The sequence below is a fragment of the Schistocerca nitens genome, chromosome 1, assembly GCF_023898315.1.
Source record: "Schistocerca nitens isolate TAMUIC-IGC-003100 chromosome 1, iqSchNite1.1, whole genome shotgun sequence".
NCBI lineage: Eukaryota > Metazoa > Arthropoda > Insecta > Orthoptera > Acrididae > Schistocerca > Schistocerca nitens.
The window spans coordinates 433,620,062-433,647,345 of record NC_064614.1 but is presented as its reverse complement, the minus strand read 5'-3'; the positions used below and the strand labels follow the sequence as shown (position 1 = coordinate 433,647,345).

General features: G+C 45.6%; 1 protein-coding gene across 1 annotated transcript in view; it reads right to left on the bottom strand.

The window, feature by feature from the left end:
- Positions 1 to 4,846: 4,846 nt before the first annotated feature.
- LOC126235939 (zinc metalloproteinase nas-4-like) overlaps positions 4,847 to 27,284 on the bottom strand; it is a 130,443-nt gene continuing 108,005 nt past the window's right edge. The window contains exons 9-12 of the mRNA XM_049944910.1: positions 25,330 to 25,439; positions 14,229 to 14,319; positions 14,045 to 14,152; positions 4,847 to 5,022 (exon numbers count right to left, since the gene is read on the bottom strand). Of these exons, the coding sequence (XP_049800867.1) occupies positions 14,055 to 14,152; positions 14,229 to 14,319; positions 25,330 to 25,439 (299 nt within the window). The 3' untranslated portion in view covers positions 4,847 to 5,022; positions 14,045 to 14,054. The remainder of the gene's footprint in view (positions 5,023 to 14,044; positions 14,153 to 14,228; positions 14,320 to 25,329; positions 25,440 to 27,284) is intronic.

Sequence of the window (27,284 nt, the reverse complement as noted above, 5' to 3'; positions counted from 1 at the left end):
GTTGGCCGTCGAATGGCGCTAGCTGCGCAGCATTTGTGCACCGCCGCCGTCAGTGTCAGCCAGTTTGCCGTGGCATACGGAGCTCCATCGCAGTCTTTAACACTGGTAGCATGCCGCGACAGCGTGGACGTGAACCGTATGTGCAGTTGACGGACTTTGAGCGAGGACGTATAGTGGGCATGCGGGAGGCCGGGTGGACGTACCGCCGAATTGCTCAACACGTGGGGCGTGAGGTCTCCACAGTACATCGATGTTGTCGCCAGTGGTCGGCGGAAGGTGCACGTGCCCGTCGACCTGGGACCGGACCGCAGCGACGCACGGATGCACGCCAAGACCGTAGGATCCTACGCAGTGCCGTAGGGGACCGCACCGCCACTTCCCAGCAAATTAGGGACACTGTTGCTCCTGGGGTATCGGCGAGGACCATTCGCAACCGTCTCCATGAAGCTGGGCTACGGTCCCGCACACCGTCAGGCCGTCTTCCGCTCACGCCCCAACATCGTGCAGCCCGCCTCCAGTGGTGTCGCGACAGGCGTGAATGGAGGGACGAATGGAGACGTGTCGTCTTCAGCGATGAGAGTCGCTTCTGCCTTGGTGCCAATGATGGTCGTATGCGTGTTTGGCGCCGTGCAGGTGAGCGCCACAATCAGGACTGCATACGACCGAGGCACACAGGGCCAACACCCGGCATCATGGTGTGGGGAGCGATCTCCTACACTGGCCGTACACCACTGGTGATCGTCGAGGGGACACTGAATAGTGCACGGTACATCCAAACCGTCATCGAACCCATCGTTCTACCATTCCTAGACCGGCAAGGGAACTTGCTGTTCCAACAGGACAATGCACGTCCGCGTGTATCCCGTGCCACCCAACGTGCTCTAGAAGGTGTAAGTCAACTACCCTGGCCAGCAAGATCTCCGGATCTGTCCCCCATTGAGCATGTTTGGGACTGGATGAAGCGTCGTCTCACGCGGTCTGCACGTCCAGCACGAACGCTGGTCCAACTGAGGCGCCAGGTGGAAATGGCATGGCAAGCCGTTCCACAGGACTACATCCAGCATTTCTACGATCGTCTCCATGGGAGAATAGCAGCCTGCATTGCTGCGAAAGGTGGATATACACTGTACTAGTGCCGACATTGTGCATGCTCTGTTGCCTGTGTCTATGTGCCTGTGGTTCTGTCAGTGTGATCATGTGATGTATCTGACCCCAGGAATGTGTCAATAAAGTTTCCCCTTCCTGGGACAATGAATTCACGGTGTTCTTATTTCAATTTCCAGGAGTGTATTATAGACCATTAGGCCTTGATAAGTTGTCTCTGTTCAGTTTCCATAAATGCCTATAGATAACAAACGCAGTGTGACACTTTTTGTGGCGTGTTATAGCCAATCCACGACACGTTTGAATTCCCTCCCACCCCGCAATCCACTTCAATTTTTTACTGACACTTGTCCGCCGCGAGTAGCGGCTGAGAAGACTCGGTTCGACACTGGGACCATGCAGGGTGCACCTTCTGGTGCGGTGCACTGTCAAGCCTGTTTTATGTACATTAGTGTGTTTGCCCCGTGGAGCACTCAGAGGGGGCGTGGTTCCATGTTGTCGGAGGATATGTGGCTATTGTAGCCATGGGGTGAAGCGGTCGCAGTACCAAGTGACAGTTGGGGAACGCCGCCGAAAGTGTGTGCACCCTGGACACACCGAACTGTGCTGAAATTGGAGGGAGCAGAGCAGCTGGACTCAGAACGGCCGACTGGGGGTGTGGACGTCTCGAACGGAGGGGATCGTTGAGCTGCAGCAGCAGAGGGTGTTCACCTCTGTACACCCAGAGGATACAACAGCTGGAAGCCGTAGAGGAATCGTCAAAGAGAGTTTGTGTTATGACGATTGGCAAGCAGGGCATAAGAGTGACTTGTGCCTTTGCGTGGTGATGGTAAAAGCATTTGTGCTTTGCGTCAATGCCTGTTCGAGAGATGAATTATCGAAACACACAGAAGTCGTTGTGTGCCTGTATTGGTTGAACAGTGTCTCATAAAACTGTACTTGAATCTAAAAGGCATGGCAAGGCCGTGTTGAGTTCCGATTGTACTACAATTGTACTATATTTAATAAAGTGTGGTGGGGCCGTGGTGTGATCCATTTGTATCCTCGTGATTTGCTTCAGTGAGGCTGTTGCCAGTTTACGTACCTTTATAGTTGACTGTATATTAGTTACAGTCATCTTCCCATCTCTACACCTTGCGTGGCACAGCAGCGCAGCCCCTGTGAATCGTTGGTTGGGTTGGGGGTTGGGGTGGTTTGGGGGAGGAGACCAGACAGCGAGGTCATCGGTCTCATCGGATTAGGGAAGGATGGGGAAGGAAGTCGGCCGTGCCCTTTAAAAGGAACCATCCCGGCATTTTCCTGGACGGATTTAGGGAAATCACCGAAAACCAAAATCAGGATGGCCGGACTCGGGACTGAACCGTCGTCCTCCCGAATGTGAGTCCAGTGTGTGAGCCACTGCACCACCTTGCTCGCTGGTGAATCTTGAACTGTACCTGAGTGCACTAGTGCTAACCATCCAAACAGATGAGAAATGTATCTTGGTTCTGATACCTACTGTAGTAGTGTAGAGTAGTGCTGTGTAGTGTAGTGTTGTAAAGTAGTGTACTTCAGAATTATAAATTACAGCATTTGTGATAGAGCAGTGAGCATAGTGTAGTATACCAACAGCGTGTGGATTATGGATTCCAGGTGAACATATATCTTTGTGTGAGATGGGCAAATGGTGCATGTAGACATTTCTTTCTTAAATTTATTTTTTCTTCTACTTAGATATTATATGTATATTTTCCCCATAAAACACCATAATGCTTAGTTATACATTTCAAATAATGTGCTCTGTTGATGCCAGTTCATGAATAACGTTTGGTCTGTGTTGTATCTAGGTAAAAGCCTAAAAGAGAATAGCAAGTCAATAATTGCCATAGCCCGCATCTCGTGGTCGTGCGGTAGCGTTCTCGCTTCCCACGCCCGGGTTCCCGGGTTCGATTCCCGGCGGGGTGAGGGATTTTCTCTGCCTCGTGATGGCTGGGTGTTGTGTGCTGTCCTTAGGTTAGTTAGGTTTAAGTAGTTCTAAGTTCTAGGGGACTTATGACCACAGCAGTTGAGTCCCATAGTGCTCAGAGCCATTTGAACCATTTTTTGAATAATTGCCATAATTGTAGTATTAGTCCTTTCCAACAGCTCCGAAAGAACAAACACCTCATATACAGGGTGTACATAATGTCCGGGAACACTTTCAATTATTTATTGCACAAGAACCAACATTGTACAGATATCATACATATGTCATTTTGAAGAGAAACCCTGAAAGTTTTTTTTTTCCTGTATACCGCTACAGCGTAGTTTGGTAATTTGCTGATAGTCAGCACTAGTCGCAAATATGGGGAGTTCATGTGTGGGGCCGGGCTTTCTGTGTGTTGGAGTTCACTATTTCATGAAATGGTCTCCCCTATTGCCAGTTCTCATTCCGAGTGACTCTTTCTATGGGGGACACATTGAAGACCTGGTGTATGTACCGCCTCTACCAAGTGATGTAGCAGAGCTCCGGGAGAGAATAGTCGACGATGCCATGCTGGGACGGGTATGGCAATAATTCGATTAGCGTATTGACGTCTGCCGGGTCACTCATGGTTCGCAAATCGAATGTTTGTAAAACAAAAAAGCTTTCAGAGTTTCTCTTCAAACCGCAATATATATATGACATCTGTACGATGTTTGGTTCTTGTGCAATAAATAACAGAAAGTGTTCCCGGACTTTCTGTACATGCTGTACAATTAAGGCGAGGCTGGCCAATGATACCTTCAGCGAAACACCGCGAGTAATGAGGATTATGGGCAGACACATAAGTCGAGAAGTCGAGTCTGACGGGAGACGTGCTCGCGTAGTCCGCACAGTTGCGATGACCACTGTGCCTGGACGGCTTAGCGATCAGACCGCTTGACCAGTCAGCAGGAGGCACGGGTTCGAATTCCAGTCTGGCACAAATTTTCAACTGTCCTCATTGATGTTAATCAATGCCCATTGACAGGTTCAAAAATGGTTCTGAGCACTATGCGACTTAACTTCTGAGATCATCAGCCGTCTAGAACTTAGAACTAATTAAACCTAACTAACCTAAGGGCATCAAACACATCCATGCCCGAGGCAGGATTCAAACCTGCGACCGTAGCGGTCGCTCGGTTCCCACTGACAGGTAAATCTCATTAATTCCTTTCTAGCTTGAAATAAATGACAGTTTGTGTGTCAGTGTAGAATGCATTGTTTGGGTATGTTGGTGCATCTGGTATTTAATTAAGGTGTTGGTTCTAGCTGGATGTTGTTGTAATATCTGATGACCCAGTGTTGTTGTTGCAGAATTATCAGTTTCCCCTCTGCAAAGTTACTTTAAGTATCTTAGGGTAAGTTGCTCTTTGATGTTCCATTGCAGTTTTAATTCTCTAATCCGGTGAGTGAGTAATTATATTTTATCAATTTTATATTGTTATATCGGAAGTTGATTGATTTGGTATATTGAACACAAATGCTTGCTGTGTTTACTTATGCATGCACTGTGGCATTGTAAGATCTGTGTTAACAAATCAATGTACTTGTTTCAGAGCCCACGCTTGTACAACAACCAGCCAAATTCCACACCCACTGAAACCCTGCGCCACAAATGTATAGTCTGTAATCTCGGTCATACAGTCATTCATTCGACTTATATGGATACCTGAGTGCCGTAGCTGTTGGACTGGAGAGGAAAGCAGTAGATCAGATACAATTTTTACCAATAATTTATTTTTGCACTAGTAACGCGGCAGCTGGCTATGTACAGAGCGTCATGTTTGTGGTGCATGCGGGCGGGAGCTAGCAGGTGCCGCAGGCGGCTGGGCAGAAGGCGGCCATGTAGTCTGCGGAGGTCGCGCACTCGCCCTGCTGTGCCTAGCGCTCGCATTCCTCGATCTCGTCGACGCACGCCCGGTCCGCCGCCACGCCTGCAACACGACATGACTCGACAGTGTCTCTTACGAGCCGCAGCTGCAGATGTCACTCAGCAGTCCGTTTAATAAGCAAAATCATAAAAACTCCTAACAACTTATATTTTATAAGGACGGAAACTTATTAGCATAATTTCTGATATTCCTTATACGAGGTTCGTTCAATAAGTAATGTAAAACTTTTTTTATTTTTCTCGGCCAGTTTGAGACTGAAAAAGTGCGGAATTTGTTATGCTACATGGTGGAATACTCGCGCTTCAGCCCCTATTTTTTCATGAAGTTCCAACAGGTAGGGGCGCTAAACGTATCCATCGTAATGACGTCTGCAACGCAGCTGCGTGTCAAGCAGAGAGCTATCACTGAGTTTCTTTCGGCGGAAAACCAGAGCATCGCAGATATTCGTAGCCGTTCGCAGAATGTCTAAGGAGAGCTGACGTACAGTGAGTCGTTAGGCGAGGCGTGTGTTATCATCGCAAACCTGTCAGATGTCCCGCGTGCCGCCTGGCCACACAGAACATTGACTCCTGCAATGTTGGAACGTGCGGACACTCTCAGTCGACGTGATCGATGGATCACAATCAAACACGTCGCTGGTCAACTGGACGTGTCTGTTGGTAGACCTGACACAGTCTCCCACCAGCTGAGGTGAAAGGTGTGTACCATCTCGACTCCTCGCCGTCTAACAGTAGACCATAAAGAGCAACGGACGACCATCTGTGCGGAATTGCTCGCGCATTACGACGCAGGTGGTGACAATTTTTTGTTGAACATCATCACGATGATGAAACATGCGTACATGACTTCGAACTGGAAACAAAACAGTAACGCATGGAGAGGCGCCAATTATCTCTCCTCCAAAGAAAAAATTCAAAGCCGCACCCTCAGTCGATAAAATAATGGCGATGGTCTTTTGGGAGTCTGAAGGGGTTATTCTGTTTGATGTCCTCCACCATGGTGCAACGATCAACTCTGAAGTGTATTCTACTACCCTCAGGAAATCGAAGAAACGACTTCAGCATGTTCATCACATAAAAATACAAACAAAGACACCAGTCTTCACACACAGACTAGTTCACAAAACTTCACCTGACTGCTTTTCCTCATTCACCCTACAACCCGGATCTCGCACCTTAACAACTTCTAGATGTACTCCGAAGGAGGCAGTACATGGATGATAGGGAGATTATTGATGCAGCAAGCCGTTGGCTCCGACGTCGACGAGCACAGTGGTAACATGCGGGCATACACGTCTTCCCAATAAGGCCGTAGCGCTGAGCGGAAATTCTTGAAAAATAGTGTTTTGTAGTCAGAAGCGCGGGTATTGCAGAATAATTTGGTCCCTTAGATGATGATGATGATAATAATAATAATAATAATAACACTTCATGGCAAGCACCCGTATCATCTAACACAGCCACACATCGATCAAGACGCATCCAACACATGGCTAAGAAAAGGCAATATATACAGTGAGACAGAAGAATTCATGATTGCAATACAGGATCAAACAATAAACACCAGGTATTACAGCAAGCATATTATTAAAGATCCCAATACCACAACAGATAAATGCAGACTTTGCAAACAACAAATAGAAACAGTAGATCACATCACAAGCGGATGTACAATACTAGCAAATACAGAATACCCCAGAAGACATGACAATGTAGCAAAAATAATACATCAACAGCTTGCCTTACAACATAAACTTATAAAACAACACGTTCCCACATACAAGTATGCACCACAAAATGTACTGGAGAATGATGAATACAAATTATACTGGAACAGAACCATTATAACAGATAAAACAACGCCACATAACAAACCTGACATCATAATCACCAATGAAAAGAAGAAATTAACACAACTAATCGAAATATCCATACCCAATACAACAAATATACAAAAGAAAACAGGAGAAAAAATTGAAAAATACATCCAACTGGCTGAGGAAGTCGAAGACATGTGGCATCAGGATAAAGTTGACATCATACCAGTTATACTATCAACTACAGGAGTCATACCACACAATATCCACCAGTACATCAATGCAGTACAACTACATCCAAACGTATATATACAACTACAGAAATCCGTAATTATTGATACATGTTCAATTGCCCGAAAGTTCCTAAATGCAATATAACATATACCGTACTGTTAAAAGGAAGTGACGCTTGATCAAGGCCCGTGTCACTCCGTTTTTAACCAGACTTAACGTCTGAGAAAGTGAAGAAATAATAATAATGAAGATGAAGAGGATGAAGTTTGTGTTTATGTGGTTCATAGAAGGGATTACGTAACAAGAGGGCAGGAAGTAAGGCAAAGTAATGGAGTAAAAGTAAAAGAACTGAATGCTATGATGTAAAAGACGCAAAATTCACATGTACAAAGAGAGGAAACGGGTGAATGACCCAAGGAGGCTGCAGGAAATGACCTCCTGCAAGAAGAGGTTGGTGACGGAAAAGAGATTATTGAGCAGTCGTTAGTACCTACGAAGCTGTTCTGGTACAACATGAATCAGACATATTTCATCAGTGTTCTCACTAGAACTGTCCCTGTCGACCTGCTGCTAGGAATGATTATAATTTTCCTTCCCGCCTCTCTTCTTGTGTGGGTCGAACAACTTTTTCAAAAGAACGTTTTTTCGAACATAAACTAAAATTTTCCAGTAGTTTATCAATCACTGTGTGGACGTTGTAAATCTGCGTAGAGAACTACAATAGGACTGATGGCACCATTTGTTCTTGCAAATGTGTGGCAGGAAATCGAGTATCTTCTAGGCAGAGTCCACACTACTCAGTGCTCTGAAATCAAAGTCTTTTACAACCCTGCGAGTTGTTCTTATTATCTGTGGAAACAACAATGTAATAAACAGGAGTTTCCAAGATAAACATATTTCTTTTGCTCGGCTCATTTCCGGTTACCCAGTACATGAACCGACGGAGGAGCCGCAGCAACACTAGTCTCTTCTTTGCGGGGAGTGCCATTGGAATCACCGTCCGGTCACCTAAATTTAGGATTTCCATGGTATCGCTAACTGCTTAAGGTGAATATCAAGACGGTTTCTTTAAAAGGATACGACTATTTTTTTTTTTCCTTTTCCGTTCATCCGTGCTTGTGCTGTGCGTCCACTGTTCTCATCATCAACTGGAAGCCTACGCTTCAAGTTCCTGCTTCCCTTTTTTTTTTTCAAATGTGTTTGAGTATAACGTGACTCATTCTCTGCACAGTCCTGAAAGTCCACATGTTATCGCTCTACTTTCTTTGTCATTTGACAGATTACATATTAATTTCGGTATCCTATTTGTTTTACTCCAGTGTCATGTTTCGTTCGTAATGTTTCACTTTTCACAGAAGAAATGTACACTAACCTGGCGAAAGTCATCGGATACCTCCCGATACCGTGTCGGGCCTCTTTCTGCCCGGCGTAGTGCAGCAACTCGGCGTGGTGCGGACGCAACAAGCCTCTGGACTTTCGCTGCAAAAATATTGAGCCATGCCGCCTCTATAGCCATCCATAGTTGTGAAATTGTTGCCGCTGCAGGATTTGTTGCACGAAATAACCTCTCGATTATGTTCGATGGGATTCGTGCCAGGCGATGTGGGTCGCCAAATCATTCGCTCGAATGTCCAGAACACCTTTCAAACCAATCGCGAACAACTGCGGCCCGAAGACGTGACAACGTTGCTAGGGAACATGAAGTCCATGGATGGCTACAAATAAACATTCCCAGTCAACGATCGGTTCACTTGTACCAGAGGACCCGTTCCACTCCACGTTCACACAGCCCACAACACTATGGCGCCATCACAAGCTTGCAAAGTGCTTTGTTCACAACTTGGCTCCATGGCTTCGTTTCGTGGGGTCTGCGTCACACTAGAACTCTACCACCAGCTCTTACCAACTGAAATTGGAAGTCATCTGACGAGGCTACTGTTTTCTAGTGTCCAAACGATGTGGTTCTAGCCCAGGAGAGGCGCTGCAGGCGATGTCATACAGTTAATAAAGGCGCTCGTGTCAGTCGTCTGCTACCATAGCCTGTTAACGGCAAATTTCACCACAATGTCCTAACGGATACGTTCGCCGTACGTCCCACCTTGATTTCTGCGGTTATTTTACTTGCTTGTCTGTTAGCACTGACAACTCTATGCAAACGTCGCTGCCTTTGGTTTTAAGTAACGACCGTCAGCAATGCGTTGTCCGTTGTGAGAGCTAATGCCTGACATTTGGTATTCTTGGCACACACTTGACACTGTGGATCTCGGAATACTGAATTCCCTAACGGTTTCCGAAATGGAATGTCCTATGCGTCTAGCTCGAACTACCATTTCGCGTTCAGAGTCCGTCAATTCCCGTAGTGCGGCCGTACCCACGTCAGAAGCCTCTTCGTTTGAGCAACCTCAGTACAATAGACGGCTCCGCCAGTGTGCTGCCGTTTTATACCTTGTGTACACGATACCTACGTCATATGGATATGTGCATATCGCTATCCCATGAGTTCTGCCATCTCAGTGTAGTCAGAAGTTATGCAAACATGCTCGTGATACCTAATGTTTAACAAATTCCTTTGAAATTGGCGTCTGTAACCTGTGGCCAAACAACCAGAAAGACATCGCCACGCTGTGATGCAAGAAGAAGCTGCAGAGAGGCCGTACGGACATTGCGAGAGTCTGCGCCCTGCCGCTAAAGCGAGATTAGTTACCACACATCGAGGCCCCGTTGCTGCTGGCGTGGCTGGAACACTGTTTACACAGGGGTCAGGCCGTCACAGTAGTGGCCCTGATTGCGCCCTGACCATCCCTGGCATTGCGCTGCTCCTGGGGTCTACGGGATCGAAAACAATGTCCTGTGAGAACAAAGTGGGGTCGAGCGATCATGAATACCACCCGCTCGGCCTACGCAGTATCTGTCATAGTCCGCAGCCAACTCCGAGAGGTACTTCACGACAGTCGTGGAGCCGATCTGGGTCATCCAGCCTCATGCCATTAGACGGCGACTCCGCTAGTTGTGAAATTAGGGGCCGCGCCAATGTCTGATGCTGCCAGGAGCCGAATGGTTGCCTTCCAGGTGGGAGCTATCTCGTGGTTGACTTAACCAGCTTCACGGCACCAACCCGGAGCTCCAGGGTTCGTACACGCACCCTTACTACTTAGCCACAACCTCTACCCGCGTACAATCACTTTGCTAACACAAACTTCCATCCTGTGCTGTGGTCGTTCAGTCCGATTCTGTGCTTTGAGTTCTCCCTGAGCTGACCGCACATTTGCAACAAACGGCTTGACCAGCTTGCAACAGCCCTGCACTTCAATGGATCACGACTGTTCTGTTTAGCAAGTGAGCACACCCGCTACTCTCTGGGACCAGCCTGTGCTGCTGGACTCTCACTGTAGCATGACGTCACGTCAGCTGCTGTGCTGCTCATAATGAATAAAAGTGCAGTTGAGTTCTCCTTGCTTCTACGACGTTATGGCGGCCGTACATCTGGTTCTACATACAGGGTGTTTCAAAAATGACCGGCATATTTGAAACGGCAATAAAAACTAAACGAGCAGCGATAGAAATACACCGTTTATTGCAATATGCTTGGGACAACAGTACATTTTCAGGCAGACAAACTTTCGAAATTACAGTAGTTACAATTTTCAACAACAGATGGCGCTGCGGTCTGGGAAACTCTATAGTACGATATTTTCCACATATCCACCATGCGTAGCAATAATATGGCGTAGTCTCTGAATGAAATTACCCGAAACCTTTGACAACGTGTCTGGCGGAATGGTTTCACATGCAGATGAGATGTACTGCTTCAGCTGTTCAATTGTTTCTGGATTCTGGCGGTACACCTGGTCTTTCAAGTGTCCCCACAGAAAGAAGTCACAGGGGTTCATGTCTGGCGAATAGGGAGGCCAATCCACGCCGCCTCCTGTATGTTTCGGATAGCCCAAAGCAATCACAAGATCATCGAAATATTCATTCAGGAAATTAAAGACGTCGGCCGTGCGATGTGGCCGGGCACCATCTTGCATAAACCACGAGGTGTTCGCAGTGTCGTCTAAGGCAGTTTGTACCGCCACAAATTCACGAAGAATGTCCAGATAGCGTGATGCAGTAATCGTTTCGGATCTGAAAAATGGGCCAATGATTCCTTTGGAAGAAATGGCGGCCCAGACCAGTACGTTTTGAGGATGCAGGGACGATGGGACTGCAACATGGGGCTTTTCGGTTCCCCATATGCGCCAGTTCTGTTTATTGACGAAGCCGTTCAGGTAAAAATAAGCTTCGTCAGTAAACCAAATGCTGCCCACATGCATATCGCCGTCATCAATCCTGTGCACTATATCGTTAGCGAATGTCTCTCGTGCAGCAATGGTAGCGGCGCTGAGGGGTTGCCGCGTTTGAATTTTGTATGGATAGAGGTGTAAACTCTGGCGCATGAGACGATACTTGGACGTTGGCGTCATTTGGACCGCAGCTGCAACACGGCGAACGGAAACCCGAGGCCGCTGTTGGATCACCTGCTGCACTAGCTGCGCATTGCCCTCTGTGGTTGCCGTACGCGGTCGCCCTACCTTTCCAGCACGTTCATCCGTCACGTTCCCAGTCCGTTGAAATTTTTCAAACAGATCCTTTATTGTATCGCTTTTCGGTCCTTTGGTTACATTAAACCTCCGTTGAAAACTTCGTCTTGTTGCAACAACACTGTGTTCTAGGCGGTGGAATTCCAACACCAGAAAAATCCTCTGTTCTAAGGAACAAACCATGTTGTCTACAGCACACTTGCACGTTGTGAACAGAACACGCTTACAGCAGAAAGACGACGTACAGAATGGCGCACCCACAGACTGCGTTGTCTTCTATATCTTTCACATCAACTGCAGTGCCATCTATTGTTGAAAATTGTAACTACTGTAATTTCGAAAGTTTGTCCGCCTGAAAATGTACTGTTGTCCCAAGCATATTGCAACAAACGGTGTATTTCTATCGCTGCTCGTTTAGTTTTTATTGCCGTTTCAAATATACCGGTCATTTTTGAAACACCCTGTACCTGCTGCCCTACCAAACACCTCGCATCGTCATCGCGACCTGCAATGAGGCCTATAAGCACTCAGGCCATCCTCACCTTCTTGCACTGGAAATACCGCGCACTTTATAACAAACAAAGATTCAGGGATCCTATGGCAACCGAGCTTACGTACCATCCTGAATTGATCAATAACTGCGATCCCTCATCTCCTGCCGGCAATGTTTGTTCCGATTTCGAAAGTAAAATACTCGGATCCATTATCTTCACATAAGTACACTATACCATGAAGTATTTACGAAATTTTATATTTTTTGCATACTACTATGCGAATGTTTAACATTATTAAAAGTAGTCATCCTATAGATCTAACGTAAAAAAATATAATCAGAAGAGTTTGGAAGTACGAGAAATGTAATTTGGTTTCTTTTTCATATGATTTATAACAAACACCACGTGGGCTTTGTTTTCCGAATTTAATTTCCCTAATATCATTGCATTGCTCACTAGACAAAGAACCACTATTATATTTCAAAAAGACAGTTAACTTCTTCGTAAACAGTTTATGTCCAAGTCAAATTTTTATATAACAAACTGTAAACAAACATTGTGACGGTGTATATCTTGAAATGTATATTCTATTTTATCGCTATATAAAATAACAGTCCTTATCATCTTTGAATGCACGGTTTCGCGGCCACACGCACTGATAAAATTCTTTCTACTTCCAGCCGCGTAAAGTGGTTTAAAATCCACAAGCTTCCGGCCAAGTACTCCTCATTCATTGCCAAGTGGTGACTGCCTTTGGTTGTTGCTGTCATATTCAGATGCCCAATCTTGAGACGGCCGGGCGGGCCCCAAGCCGTGTTCAGCTGCAGATCGCCGTCTTTAATGAGGGCTTTGTCACAAATTTTTATCTCTATCGCTTCTTTAATCACGCTATCCCTGAAACTACTAGTCCGTATAATGACTGATGTCTCTGGACTAGCAGTTTCAGGGACAGCGGAGTTAAAGAAGCGATCGAGATAAAAATTTGTGAGAAAGCCATCAATAAAGATGGTGGCCTGCTGCTAAACACGGTCTGGGACCCGACCGTCGGGAGACAGATGCAGGTGCGGCAGACAGGCAACGAAAACATCGCCTTGTATGGCGCTGGAGCGAGCACCGGTCACGTCACAAAAGGCAGCGCGGCTGTCTAAGGACGGTAGCCGCAACCAAAGACAGTCACCACTTGCTAATGGCCGAGCAGTACTGGGCCAAGAGCTCGCGGATTTTAAACCACTCTACGTGGCTGCAAGGTGGGAGAATTTTATTATTATTGTTTTTATTCTCACGTTTTTGTTACCATAAAAAGCTAAAGGTGATTAATGTTTGTAAAACTGGATGCTGCTATAAAACATTATTTCAATAAAACGTCTTTGAGAACTTTAAGGAAAACAATTCTGTTTTGCACAGAATTGAATGTCCTGCAAAAGAGAGAGTAGCCAGTGGGAGTCAGTCCACAGTCAGTTGCCCATAGCAATCAGTCCAGTCGAGTGTTGGGAGCCATTATGTCTGCAATTCGCTTTTTTATCTTTTGTCTTTGAGCGACAGTAATATGTCTTCTGTTCTGAAAAGTGTTGCGCAGAAGTTTCTCTTATGTGCAATAATGTGAATGGTACGTTTTCCTTTTGTGACCAGACAGATGTGCAACAGAATGTGAAGAATTGTCAAAGAATAGCGTTTTCATTGAAGAATAAGCAGCCTGAAGACCAAGTCATCTCCTACCAAGGCGACGAGCAAACATTCTCATAACGAAAAAATGAGTACTTATCTTACGCTAATAATGTTCATCAAATTCTGTTTTGGGTGGTGCGGGGCCGCTCTTTCTGTAACTTGTCGATGTACTACATTACCACACTTACGAGCTAAAACAGTATGTAAAAGTTGATAAAAACTGCAAGAACTTCTTATATTTTTGGAAAGAGGATCGCTTAAAGTTGGAGACTCACCGCAGGAGCGTCAGGAGTCCAAGCAGTGCACCTTCATCCAGAAGGGAAGGCGCAGGCACTGCTCGAAGCGCGCCCAATGGTTGCAGAAGCGGTCGCTGCCGGCGCAGACTGCTGGAACAGAGGAAGGCGTCTGCAGGACGAGCTCATCTCCAGGCTAGCAGCCAGGAACACTGAGGGTACTCACCAGGGCGCGGGGGCGGCTGCGTGGGCGGCGTGGGCCGCCTCACCAGCGTGTTGCGGCAGCCGTACAGCAGGTTGATCTTGGCCACGTCCACCTGCAACACGTGCGTGCACGTCACCAGCTCGCAGCGTGAGCTCCACGCCTTATCATGCTGTCGAGGACTATTTTTACAGTGACTGGACTAAATAATACGAACACCTGATAATACAAGGAAAGTTAGGTTACTAGTATTACGGCCAAGTATTACTTCAACTTCCGAGTTGAGAGGCTGTGGTCGATTCCTCACCATTTGATGTGGACGTCTTCACAACTGAGCCAATCCCAACAACCGCGTGGATAGCTTAATGGGGCCAAATATTTAGTGGCGTTATAAAGGGGGCGACAAAAGTGATAGGATACCTCTTAATATCGTGTCGGCCCTCCTTTTCTCGGTGTAGGGCAACGACTCTACCTCGCACGGATTCAACATGTCGTTGCAAGTCCCCTGCATAAATATTGAGCCATGCTGCCTCTGTATCCGTCAATAATTGCAGAAGTGTTGATTGCTGTATTTTGTACATGAACTGACCTGTCTATTGTGGCCCGTAAATGTTCGGTGGGACTCACGTGAATGGCAAACCATTCGCTCGAATTGTCCAGAATGTTCTTCAAAACAAACGCGAACAATTGTGGCCTGCTGACACGACACATTACCATCCATAAAAATTCCATCATTTTTTGGTCACATGAAGTTCATGAATGGCTGTAAATGGTCTCCAAGTAGACGAACATAACTATTTCCAGTCAATGATGGGTTTAGTTGGACCAGAGAACCAGGTCCATCCACGTAAACACGGCACACACCGTTATGGATCCACCATCGGCTTCTACAATGCCTTGTTGACGGGTCCTTTACTACGTGGGGTCTTCACCATCTTCGAACCCTACAATCAGATCCTATCTCTGAAATTGGGTGTCATCTGATGAGGCAACAGTTTCCCAGTTGTCTAGGGTATAATTGATATGATCTCAAGCACAGGAGTAGCGCCACAGGCGATGTCGTTCTGTTAACAAAGGCACTCGCTTCGGTCGTCTGCTGCCATAGCCCATAACGCTAGGTTTCACCGCAGTGTGCTAAAAGACACGTTCGTCGTAAGTCCCAGATTGATTTCGCCGCTTGTTTCATACAGTTTTGCTTGTCTGCTAGCACTGACAATTCTAAACAAACCCCGTCTCTCTCGCTCGTTAAGTGTAGGCCGTCGCCCACTTTGTTATCCGTGGTGGAGATACTGCCTGACATTTGGTGTTGTCATCACACTCTTGACACTGCGAATCTCGGAATATTTCCGAAACAGAATTTCCCATGCGCCTGGCTCCAACTGCCACTATGCGTTCAAAATCTGTTAATTCCCGTTGTGCGGCCATAATCACGTCTGAAGTCTTTTCACATGAATCACCTGAGTGCAAGTGACCATTCCGCCAATGCACTGCCCTTTTATACCACGTGTACACGATAGAACTGCCCTCTGTATATGTGCACGCCGCTATTCCACGACTTGGTCACCTTGACTGGCTGATGGCTGAAACAGTTTCTATACAGAGTGTCAATTTTAACGGAAGACATTCAAGTATCTGGAAAACTACGTCTAGGTAGATTGTGCCTGCAGGTCACCACACGCATCTGCCATGTTTTAGCTAAAAGTTTGTCTAGCATGACGTAAGTGGCGCCTGAGCACACGATCATCACCAGACGACGAGCCCAAGAGATCTTTCACGCGTCTAGCAGTTTTTTTTGTTCTAATAAAACCCCATGTAATTCCAAGCATGTGTGTCAATTTTTACCTCTCTATCTACATTATTCCGTGGTTTATAAGTTCCCAAATTTATACCGATTTTTTGATCGCCCGGTATTATCAGCACCTGACGAAGTTGATTCGTTTCCTTCAATTTACGTCTATGGTCACAAACTGTTTGTTATCAGATTACCGCTTTCGGTCTTTAATGATCATCATCAGATCTGTTTCATAAAATAATTCATCTGCGACAACAACCACGTATCTACTACACGTGTCAACGTATTGCATGTAATGTAATGAAAGATACGAAATTCACTGGTGAACTAAACTTAGCGATGTAGGAAGAAGGTCTGCTAACACATTTGTTACCAGTACCGTTAGAATCCCACTCCGTAGCGGGAGCGCTAACGCACACCGGTGAGTTTGACTCTAAGATGTTCGGTTCTGGTCCTTCTACAAGGGGTTCTTTTTAATTGAACACATTGAAATATCTCAAAAACTACATATTGCTTCAAAAAAAGTTACAATTCCAATTGCTTTGTCTCGGACTGGTACATCCAATGATACCACACTCGATACTCCATCCCATCAAGCGCGTGGGTGGCGGAGGCAACTTTGAAATCTTCAGTGGGACCCCTCTTTTTTTACTGCAGATTACGATTCCACAGCAATGTTTCATAACTTCTAATTGGAAACCCCATTCGTGATGCTGTATTCCTCCGACATGACGTATCGAACAGGGGACTACTCAACGCGCCACAGCATCCATGGCTCGAGGCGAACGCTAATTTACTTTTCCAATGGGAGTAAGGGTTCAAACGTTGTACCGCCAACTTGAAGACACTTAGTGTTAGAAGTTATGAAATACTGGCTTGTACTACCCTTGCAGCATGGAGGCGGGGTTCCACGAGTCCTTGAATGTTTCAAGGGCCATTTTAGTAGCATTTCGTGAATTACGACTGTTTACATTTTTGTTCCTCCGATTACAGCGCCATCTGTGGCGAAACGAAGGAAATGCTTCAGACAAAACATGTGCAGGTTTTACCGTAGAATCATAATCTGCAATAAAAACGGGGGTTCCCGTTGAAGATTTCAAAGCCACTCACAGACGGGTTGGGGTGGTGGGCCGTGTATGGTGTCGTTGTATGTCCCCTTTTGAGACAAATAAATTGGAACACCTTTTTTTGGTCCGATGCGTAGTTTTCCAGATATTTGAATGTCTTCAGTTAAAATTGACACTCTGTATAGAAACTGTTTGAGCCATCAGTACTTAGCCTGTCAAGGAAGCTATGGTCGTGGCTTACGGAGCCTGATTATCACACTTTTGGACTAAATTACAAACTTCCTCAGGATGTTTGGTGGAGTAAGAGTATATGAAACTGTTCTTGGTGATCTCCACACGGACTTTCAAACTATGTGTGGACCTCTTGCTGCCATTCAAGCGGAATGTGGTGTGCTTCAGCATCGAATATCAGACCCGTACTTCTATTCTCTCAGCAAGAACAACATAAACACGACGTGTCATTAGACAAGCATTCATCAGAGCCACCGGCATAAAACTCTTAGATGCAACATTACACACACGTGTGACCTGCAGGCACGATCTACCTAGACGATATTCCAACCGTTAGTACCATGCCATATTTATAGTTATTGTCGTTATTATGACCGTGTGACAAAGAAAGATGAAAAGCCAGGTCGTGTGTACACAGCAGTATCAGCGAAAGCAGTGCGGGTTAAACTGCACAAAACTAAAATTATATTAAAAATGCTGTAGCCACACCTGCCGTTTCGTAAGCGTCGATTGTGATTCTTTCAGGGAATGTGGTCGTCCTTGTCTTCCCAACAAACATAATTATGTAATTGTTCAATCTTAAATTGCTTTGAATGGATGTCTTTAGTGGTTTTACTGTCACGGCTCAATGATTCCATACTGTATAAGGAAACAATATAGACATATTTCGCTGATTTGTCAAATTAAATTAAATTTTGTGACTTCGAATGTCAGCTAGCAATCTTTTTCAACAAGCATTAAGCATCTGCGTCTCTTCTATTCCACGAAGCTTTTCCAACACTTCGACTTCCTTGAATATAAAAGCCCTTACTTAGTCTGTGGAACGGACACTGTTTGTCAACGAGTAATATTTACTGAGTTCTGTTTCTTAGGTAGTGTTCACTATAATCAATTACTTACTTTGATCTTCAGTAGATAATTACACTACTGGCCATTGAAATTGCTGCACCACGAAGATGACGTGCTACAGACGCGAAACTTAACCGACAGGAAGAAGATGCTGTGATATGCAAATGATTAGCTTTTCAGAGCATTCACACAAGGTTGGCGCCGGTGGCGACACCTACAACGTGCTGACCTGAGGAAAGTTTACAACCGATTTCTCATACAAAAACAGCAGTTGACCGGCGTAGCCTGGTGAAACGTTGTTGTGATGCCTCGTGTAAGGAGGAGACATGCGTACCATCACGTTTCCGACTTTGATAAAGGTCGGATTGTAGCCTGTCACGATTGCGGTTTATCTTATCGCGACATTGCTGCTCGCGTTGGTCGAGATCCAATGACTGTTAGCAGAATATGTAATCGGTGGGTTCAGGAGGGTAATACGGAACGCCGTGCTGGATCCCAACGGCCTCGTATCACTAGCAGTCGAGATGACAGGCATCTTATTCGCATGGCTGTAACGGATCGTGCAGCCACGTCTCGATCCCTGAGTCAACAGGTGGGGACGTTTGCAAGACAGACGAACAGTTCGACGACGTTTGCGGCAGCGTGGACTACCAGCTCGGAGACCATGGCTGCGCCCGCATCTCGTGGTCGTGCGGTAGCGTTCTCGCTTCCCACGCCCGGGTTCCCGGGTTCGATTCCCGGCGGGATCAGGGATTTTCTCTGCCTCGTGATGGCTGGGTGTTGTGTGATGTCCTTAGGTTAGTTAGGTTTAAGTAGTTCTAAGTTCTAGGGGACTGATGACCATAGCTGTTAAGTCCCATAGTGAAAAAAAAAAAAAAAAAAAAAAAAAAGACCATGGCTGCGGTTACCCTTGGCGCTGCATCACAGACAGGATCACCTGCTATGGTGTACTCAATGACGAACCTGGGTGCACGAATGGTAAAACGTCATTTCCTTGGATGAATCCAGGTTCTGTTCACAGCATCATGATGGTCGCATCCGTGTTTGGCGACACCGCGGTGAACGCACATTGGAAGCGTGTATTCGTCATCGCCATACTGGCGTATCACCCAGCGTGATGGTATGGGGTGCCATTGGTTACACGTCTCGGTCACCTCTTGTTCACACTGACGGCACTTTGAACAGTGGACGTTACATTTCAGATGTGTTACGACCCGTGGCTCTACCCTTCATTTGATTCCTGCGAAACGCTACATTTCAGCAGAATAATGCACGACCGCATGTTGCAGGTCCTGTACGGGCCTTTCTGGATACAGAAAATGTTCCACTGCTGCCCTGGCCAGCACATTCTCCAGATCTCTCACCAATTGAAAACGTCTGGTCAATGGTGGCCGAGCTACTGGCTCGTCACAATACGCCAGTCACTACTCTTGATGAACTGTGGTATCGTGTTGACGCTGTATGGGCAGCTGTACCTGTACACGCCATCCAAGCTCTGTTTGACTCAATGCCCAGGCGTATCAAGGCCGTTATTACGGCCAGAGGTGGTTGTTCTGGGTACTGATTTCTCAGCATCTATGCACCCAAATTGCGTGAAAATGTAATCACATGTCAGTTCTAGTCCAATGAATACCCGTTTATCATCTGCATTTCTTCTTGCTGTAGCAATTGAAATGGCCAGTAGTGTATGTTAGTTCGCGCACTATAGCACTTAACTGTAGAGAAAACGTATCTGACGTCCAGACGAACACTATATTGGCGTCCACTATCCACTATAGTCTTAAATGTCTTAGTTAATCCGCAGAGGAACTAGTACAGAAAATTCAGAGAGCATTATTCACTCACAGCTACTTTACATCGTCAAGAAGAAGCATTGTAATTTTTATAGTGACAAAACTGAACAACTGAACGCCATTGGATCGTAGAAGATTGTGAATTAGCATTGCTTTAAAAGTGTATAGATAGAAGCAGTGTTGCTAGATCTTTCGATTAGTTTCTTGCAGGTATTGTGAAACGCCCGCTGGAGTGACGTTGACAACACGACTATTGACACCAGGAAATACTAAATGTTCAGAATTTCAACTTTTTACATTCCTCAATGCCAAGAGCGTACTGGGACTATCTCGTTGAAATGATTATCCTACAACATCGACAATGCAGTGCCTGATGCCTCCTTTTGAGGTTTCAAATGCGCTTTTAAAAGGAAACCAATGACTGAAACTGACGTCATATTGACGGTGGAAGTCAATGCTTCAGCAAAGGCGTAAGTCCCCCGAAAGCATAACACATGTCTGATGGTAGCATATCATTCCGCGGCCGCGACTATCGGGTCGTGCTGGTTGCAAACACGAACACTAGGGCTGGTTTTCCGTAATCTGGGGAACGGAGGCTGTTCCCCAGGCGTAATCTGTCTAATAGATTTGTGGTCTGACTCCGCTACACCAGGTTAAACGCTTGTGGCTTTCCAGGACGGCAGAAGTTTTCCGACAGCCGTTGAAGAGAAACCTGGAATTCCGGGCAGGAAGCCGCACCTTACATAAATGCTGTTAATGGGAGTAGTGAATCACCAATGGAGATGTGTACGTTCTGATCCCGAAAGCCGAAAGGGCTGAATGTTAAATAATTTTCTGGGGAATTTAGGAGCAGTGGAACTGAGAGTGGGCCAACAGCCCTTGCGAAGATAATAGAAGACGTGGGCCATATGGGGCGGAGTTGGTGTTTTAAAAGAGTGCTTCGGACTTCGGTAGTTAGTGATCCTCAGGAATCAATAAAATTGTTCTGCACATGTACAAGGACTCACAGGGTGTAGTGCGTATAAGTGCTGATATTTTTATATGTAGTACCTTAATATGTACACATATCAGTGGTTTGGTAGTGTGATGATTTCTGTGTGATCGTAACTGTACCACATTTTAATACTTGATCTTCTGCCCAGGGGAGAATAAACAATGGATTATTTGTGCAATGCATACTTTGAGGGCTCCCGGCCGAGGTTCGAGTCCTCCCTCGGGCATGGTTGTGTTTGTTTGTCCTTAGGGTAATTTAGGTTAAGTAGTGTGTAAGCTTAGGGACTGATGACATTAGCAGTTAAGTCCCAAAGATTTCACACACATTTGAACATACTTAGAGGTAATAACCAACCTAAAAACATATGACTTGTAATAACTATAATTATTAGTCTGCAGATGACGAAAATAGTGATGTAATGTTGTTTAGTACACCATCCTCGAATAGAACGAGAATAACGCTCGTTCAACCTATACTTGAGTATTGCTCATCAGTGTGGGATCCGTATCAGGTCGCATTGACAGAGGAGATAGAGAAGATCAAAAGAAGAGTGGTGCGTTTCGTCACAGTGTTATTTGGTAAGCGTGATAGCGTTACGGAGATGTTTAGCAAACTCAAGTGGCAGACTCTGCATCGCGGTGTAGCTTGCTGTCCAGGTTTCGAGAGGGTGCGTTTCTGGATGAGGTATCGAATATATTGCTTCCCCCTACTTATACCTCCCGAGAAGATCACGAATGTAAAATTAGAAAGATTCGAGCGCGCACGGAGGCTTTCCGGCAGTCGTTGTTCCATACGCGACTGGAACAGGAAAGGGAGATAATGACAGTGGCACGTAAAGTGCCCTCCGCCACACACCGTTTGGTGGCTTGCGGAGTATAAATGTAGATGTAGATCCTCAGTCAGAAAAATAAATATCTGGAGTTATACCGTCACACCCAATACATTCCGTAAGTCATTACATGATGCGTTGCGGAGGGTACCTTTGTTGATACTAGTCATTCTCTTTTCTGTTCCACATGCAAAAGGAGAGAGGGAAGTGTATATGCCCGCGTATGAGCCCTAATTTCTCTTATCGTCTTGGTCCTTACGCGAAATGTTTGTTGGCGACAGTAGAATCATTGTACAGTCAGTCATTTCTCTAAATTTCCTCATTGGTGTTTCGCGGAAAGGTCATCGTCTTCCCTCAAAGGACTTCCATTTGAGTTCACGAATCATCTCCGTGATACTCGAGTGTCGATCGAACGTACCGGTAACACTGTCCTCACGTGCTCGTTCCATTTGATATCCCTTTGCAACGTAACGCCTAGATATTTAATGGACGCAAGTGTGTCAAACAGTACACCACCAATACTTTATTGGGACATTACATTACCGTGTTTCCTACTCAAGTGCATTAAATTACAATTTTCTACACGTAAAAATAAGCTGGCGTCCATTACAACAAACAGAAATTGTAAGTCATTTTGTATCCTCCTACAGTCACTCAACGATAATGCTTTCCCCTACACTACAGCATCATCAGCAAACAGTCATAGATCACTGCCCACCCTGTCCATCGTATGTTGTACGTAGAGGACAAGAGCGGACCTGGCACACTTTGCACACGCCGTCTTTGTCTCTGATGAACTCTCACAGCCCAGGACAACGTATTAGGTTCTGTTACTTCTACGAGCACCTAATGTATCGGTTGGAGAGGACAGAAATCAGACTAAGACGGAGCTGTCACTTTTTGTGGTGCTCGTTTTCCTATGCAGTGGCCAGACCTGGCTTAAAAGAAAACAATTGAATCACTATAGGGCGTTGACTAATGTTATAGGAGTAGTGAGTTTTAACGCTTTCTCAAGAGTCAGGGCGATGCTGACGACCTTATGAGACTGATGGTACGTGTGTAGCATTGCATATAATTGATCTGGGTCCACCGATAAACGTTTCCGATCATATCGACATAGCAGTAGGTCGCATAATTCGCCTAGCACACCGCTTCTGGCCACGTCTGTGATTGAGAAATCTCGCGAGGCAGCAGCAGCGTTGAGGACTGCCTGCGTCCTGTGTCCTTAGAGAAACCTAGTGTATCGAAAAAGAAAAAAAAAACACAGGGAGGAAGGCAGCAGGCACAAATGTTACATTCAATGACACCAGCGAACTCATATCGACGATTCAGTACCTGGCGTCGAAGTTACAACGAGTGAACCGCTCAGTTCTACGAACTTCCCACCCTTTGTTCTTCTTTTCCCATCATATGGGTGTATAATAGATGGGAGCAACAAAAGTCTCTGTAGTAAATCTTTCCCCCTCGTACTACGCTGCCATATATTTCTTTTGTACACTTAATAACGAGCTGAAGCTGCTACCCAAAATATTGCGCTGTGTGTGTTAATGACGTTCAGTGCAGATTCAAAATTTGTTGGCAATCTTGTACGACTTCAGATGTTTCAGTTATCGCCATCATCAGACTGAGAATGAATACAACAGATACAATGTTTTTCGTCAGGTCGAGGTCTATGGTGCAGTGTTCAGAACACTAGACTCCCATTCGGGAGGACGACGGCTCAAATTCCCGTCACGTAATCTGGATTTATTTTATCCGTGATTTCCCCAAAACGCTCAAGGCAAATCGTCCTTTGAAAGAGCACGGCGGACTTCCTTCCCCCTCCTTTCGTAATCCGAGCTCGTGCTGCACCTCTAATGACCACGTAGTCGATCGGACGTGAAACTCTAGTTTCCCTTTTTTCTCGTCAGGAACAGTACCTTTCTCTACCGGAAATGAAAGGGAATTCCAAATAAAATACGATCCGGTTGATGGAAGGAAAGAGGGGGAAAGCGATTACTTTTTCAGGCACCTACTACACATTACCTATTCCTTTAATACTAACACTACAAAGTGCTGTTTTCGCCATCTACTCCCCATTGTCCATTTCATTACTCTCCCTTTTTCTTCCAACAATTGCACGCCTTGAAAAATGAAACGCTCATTGAGCTTGTGACCCAACTTCCTCGATCATTTCTTGTTTTATTTCTCATTGCGCAGTATTCCCTTCTGAAACTATCCATACGTGCACCACGGATCGTGTGGTTACAGTCCCCAGCGAAGACATAGGGAATTAGAGTAAGGCAAAATCACGTATTACAGTAGAGCATAACGGTCTCTCTCTCTTTCATACTCTCTCTCTCTCTCTCTCTCTCTCTCTCTCTCTCTCTCTCTCTCTCCTCTCCTCTTACACTGATCTTTCTTTTTGTTTTCCATCCACCGCAGTAGAAGTGATACCATACCCCGTTTGACTGAATATTTTCCGATCTCTGAAACATCAGTTCAAATGTTCAAATGTATGTGAAATCTTAGGGGACTTAACTGCTAAGGTCGTCAGTCCCTAAGCTTACACACAACGTAACCAAAATTATCCTAAGGACAAACACACACACCCATGCCCGAGGGAGAACTCGAGTCTCCGCCGGGACCAGCCGCACAGTCCATGACTGCAGCCCCTTAGACCGCTTGGCTAATCCCGCGCGGCTGAAACACCAGTACACGCATGCAAACCTCAGAGATTATATTCTGAGAAATACAAACGGTTCGATGCAGAATCTATTAATTTTCTTTGAATACCAGAATTTTGTCTATATTTGGGTGAACATACACCTTGTCTATTACTCAAAGGCACTAATGAGTTCGTAGCAAAATCATCGGAATATCTTAAAATAACGGCTGTTCTCTTGATAACAGTTCATCTACAGATAACCTTTCAGTCCTTCGAAATGCGAGTGTTTAAATTCTGTGGATAATAACAGCAATCAGAGATCATGGCAAAAGTTTTCGAAAGGAAATAACTGCTTCACCAAAACCAAAAATGTGAGGAATTCTGTAAGGAAGGTTTCCAGAAAAGTAGTTCAGTCCGGCGGACGGCAGTAGCGACCAATGAGGTGCGCACATGATCAAGATAGGCAGCTCAGACAACGGCGCAACGTGTATTCACCTAGCGTAAACAACAAAGCGACGTAGAAGGTTAACCCCTAAACACATTAGTAGGGAAGCAGTGCGTTGCTAGTAAAAACATCAAGATCCTATAACGCACTCTTTACGTCTCGCACTGTTCTGTCAGATCTGTTTTAAAAGGGAGAAATTTTGCTATGGTAGAAGGGAAAACAGCAAAAACGCAGAGCTCCTGAGAGTTTTGACGGGAAAAAAGTAAAGAAATGTTTTGAGATATGGAAGGATGAATGCAGATGCGTCTGGACTCGGCTTTAACGACTACTACCTGCTGTGCATGCGCTGTAACCAGACAGAGCTGCGGCATTACTTCGTTTCTTTCATCTCGGACTCTCTAAAACTAGGATGAACACCCGCAGCGTCCCAGTTGTCGAGAGTGTTAAGAAGTGATGAGCGCCGCGTGTCGTGACTCACCTCGCTGAAGCCTAGCCGCTGGCCGATGGCGGCTCGTGGGTCCCTGGGCACGATGGTGGGCGAGCGGCCGTCGCGCGAGAAGGCCAGCCTGCCGTAGTGCATCAGCGAGCCTGCAACACGCGGACACCGCCGCCGCTGCAGATCTCAACAACGTCTCTGCGCTCACAAAGCTAACGAACAGCACTGGGACAGACAGGTATGCAATAAACATGCAATTCCATTTCATAAAATTCCATTTTGTTGCTTGTTAAGTGTGTTTTTCACTTCCAAAAAGACGCAAGCAAAAGCTCCAAACAACCACTATTACCTAACTGCCGTGACATGTGCAAACCACATGCTATGAATTATGAAAAAAATGGCTCTGAGCACTATGGGACTTAACATCTATGGTCATCAGTCCCCTAGAACTGAGAACTACTTAAACCTAACTAACCTAAGGACACCACACAACACCCAGCCATCACGAGGCAGAGAAAATCCCTGACCCCGCCGGGAATCGAACCCGGGAACCCGGGCGTGGGAAGCGAGAACGCTACCGCACGACCACGAGATGCGGGCTATGAATTATGACTTTCTTGTTTTTCTTGTTTATAAAGTTTCTGCTCAGCGTTCTGTATACCACGCACTGTCTCATTCCAGGATCGAGTAGCTTTGGCTAGTATGGTTCCACGAAGCCTACTGACAAGGGGAGGCCGCCAATTGTGAAATTCAGATTCGATTCATACTGCGCATAATAAAAGCTCATGGCCAGAGGTGTAATGTGGCAAAGCACCAAGATGCACTTCTCAGCCGTTGTCGAGAAAATCGAAAGTTAAAAGAAACCGTTGCGGCGAAATACTCTCTACGATTGAAAAATTTCTCCAGCGTCGTGGCGCAGCGGTAAGCGCTCGGGTTCGTAATCCAAAAGTCGCCGGATCGAATCTCGCGCTACGCAATTTTCTTTATAATTAGTTTTTTGTAATTCAAATATATATGAATTGCTTATGCATGTTGGTGAAGGCGGATCGCTCTCCAATTGTACCGCCTCCATTTTTCCGTTTGTTTAACAGGGTGTACCAAAGCTCTCCCGTCCGCACTGATTTTCGACGATGTTATAAATTGCGCTAGGGACCGCATCTACCTTCTTTCGAAGTTAGCAGGCAACTCCGCTGTTATGTGGCTGCTCGTTTCGGCCCATTCAACGTCTGTTCTTCAAGTGTAACGAGCGAGTAACGGAGTTTATATTTCATACCTGCCATAGCAAATTTGTGGTCGTGGGGTCTCTATTCTAATTCGAACGTTTGCCTTACGCTATACGTATTCGTTTTGGAATATCGTTTCTACGTCTTCCGTTAACTATACGTGGTTAACATTATGAAGACAATTAACAACATTTGTGAAATACAACTTTGTTTGCGGAAAACATAATGATGTTCGAAGTCGCCAGTTTTTCCACGACAAACGACTTTCAACAACTTATTACACGCATTATTGTTGCATACAAACAACAAATAAAAAAAAAAGGTTGCATGGCGCGAGATTCGATCCGGCGACCTTCGGATTACAAACCCGAGCGCTTACCGCTGCACCACGACGGTGTAGAAAGACATTAATCATAGAGAGTATTTCACCGCAACGGTTTCTTTTAACTGTCGATTTTCTCGACAACGGCTGAGAAGTGCATCTTGGTGCTTTGCCACATTACACCTCTGGTCATGAGCTTTTATTATGCGTAGTATGAATCGAATCTGAATTTCACAATTGGCGGCCTCCCCTTGTGAGTAAAAAGTAAAGAAAAGAATAACTCCTGGCTGTCTATAACAGTAGTTCCATCTCTTCTGGGACCACTATCCTTGAACTAGATCAAATAGCCCAACAAAGTTTAGCACCTAACTAATCTTTCCAATTAACAAAAAAAAAAAATTACAGCACTAATTTTTAAATGATGAAAGATAAATTCTATTTAGTTCATTCGA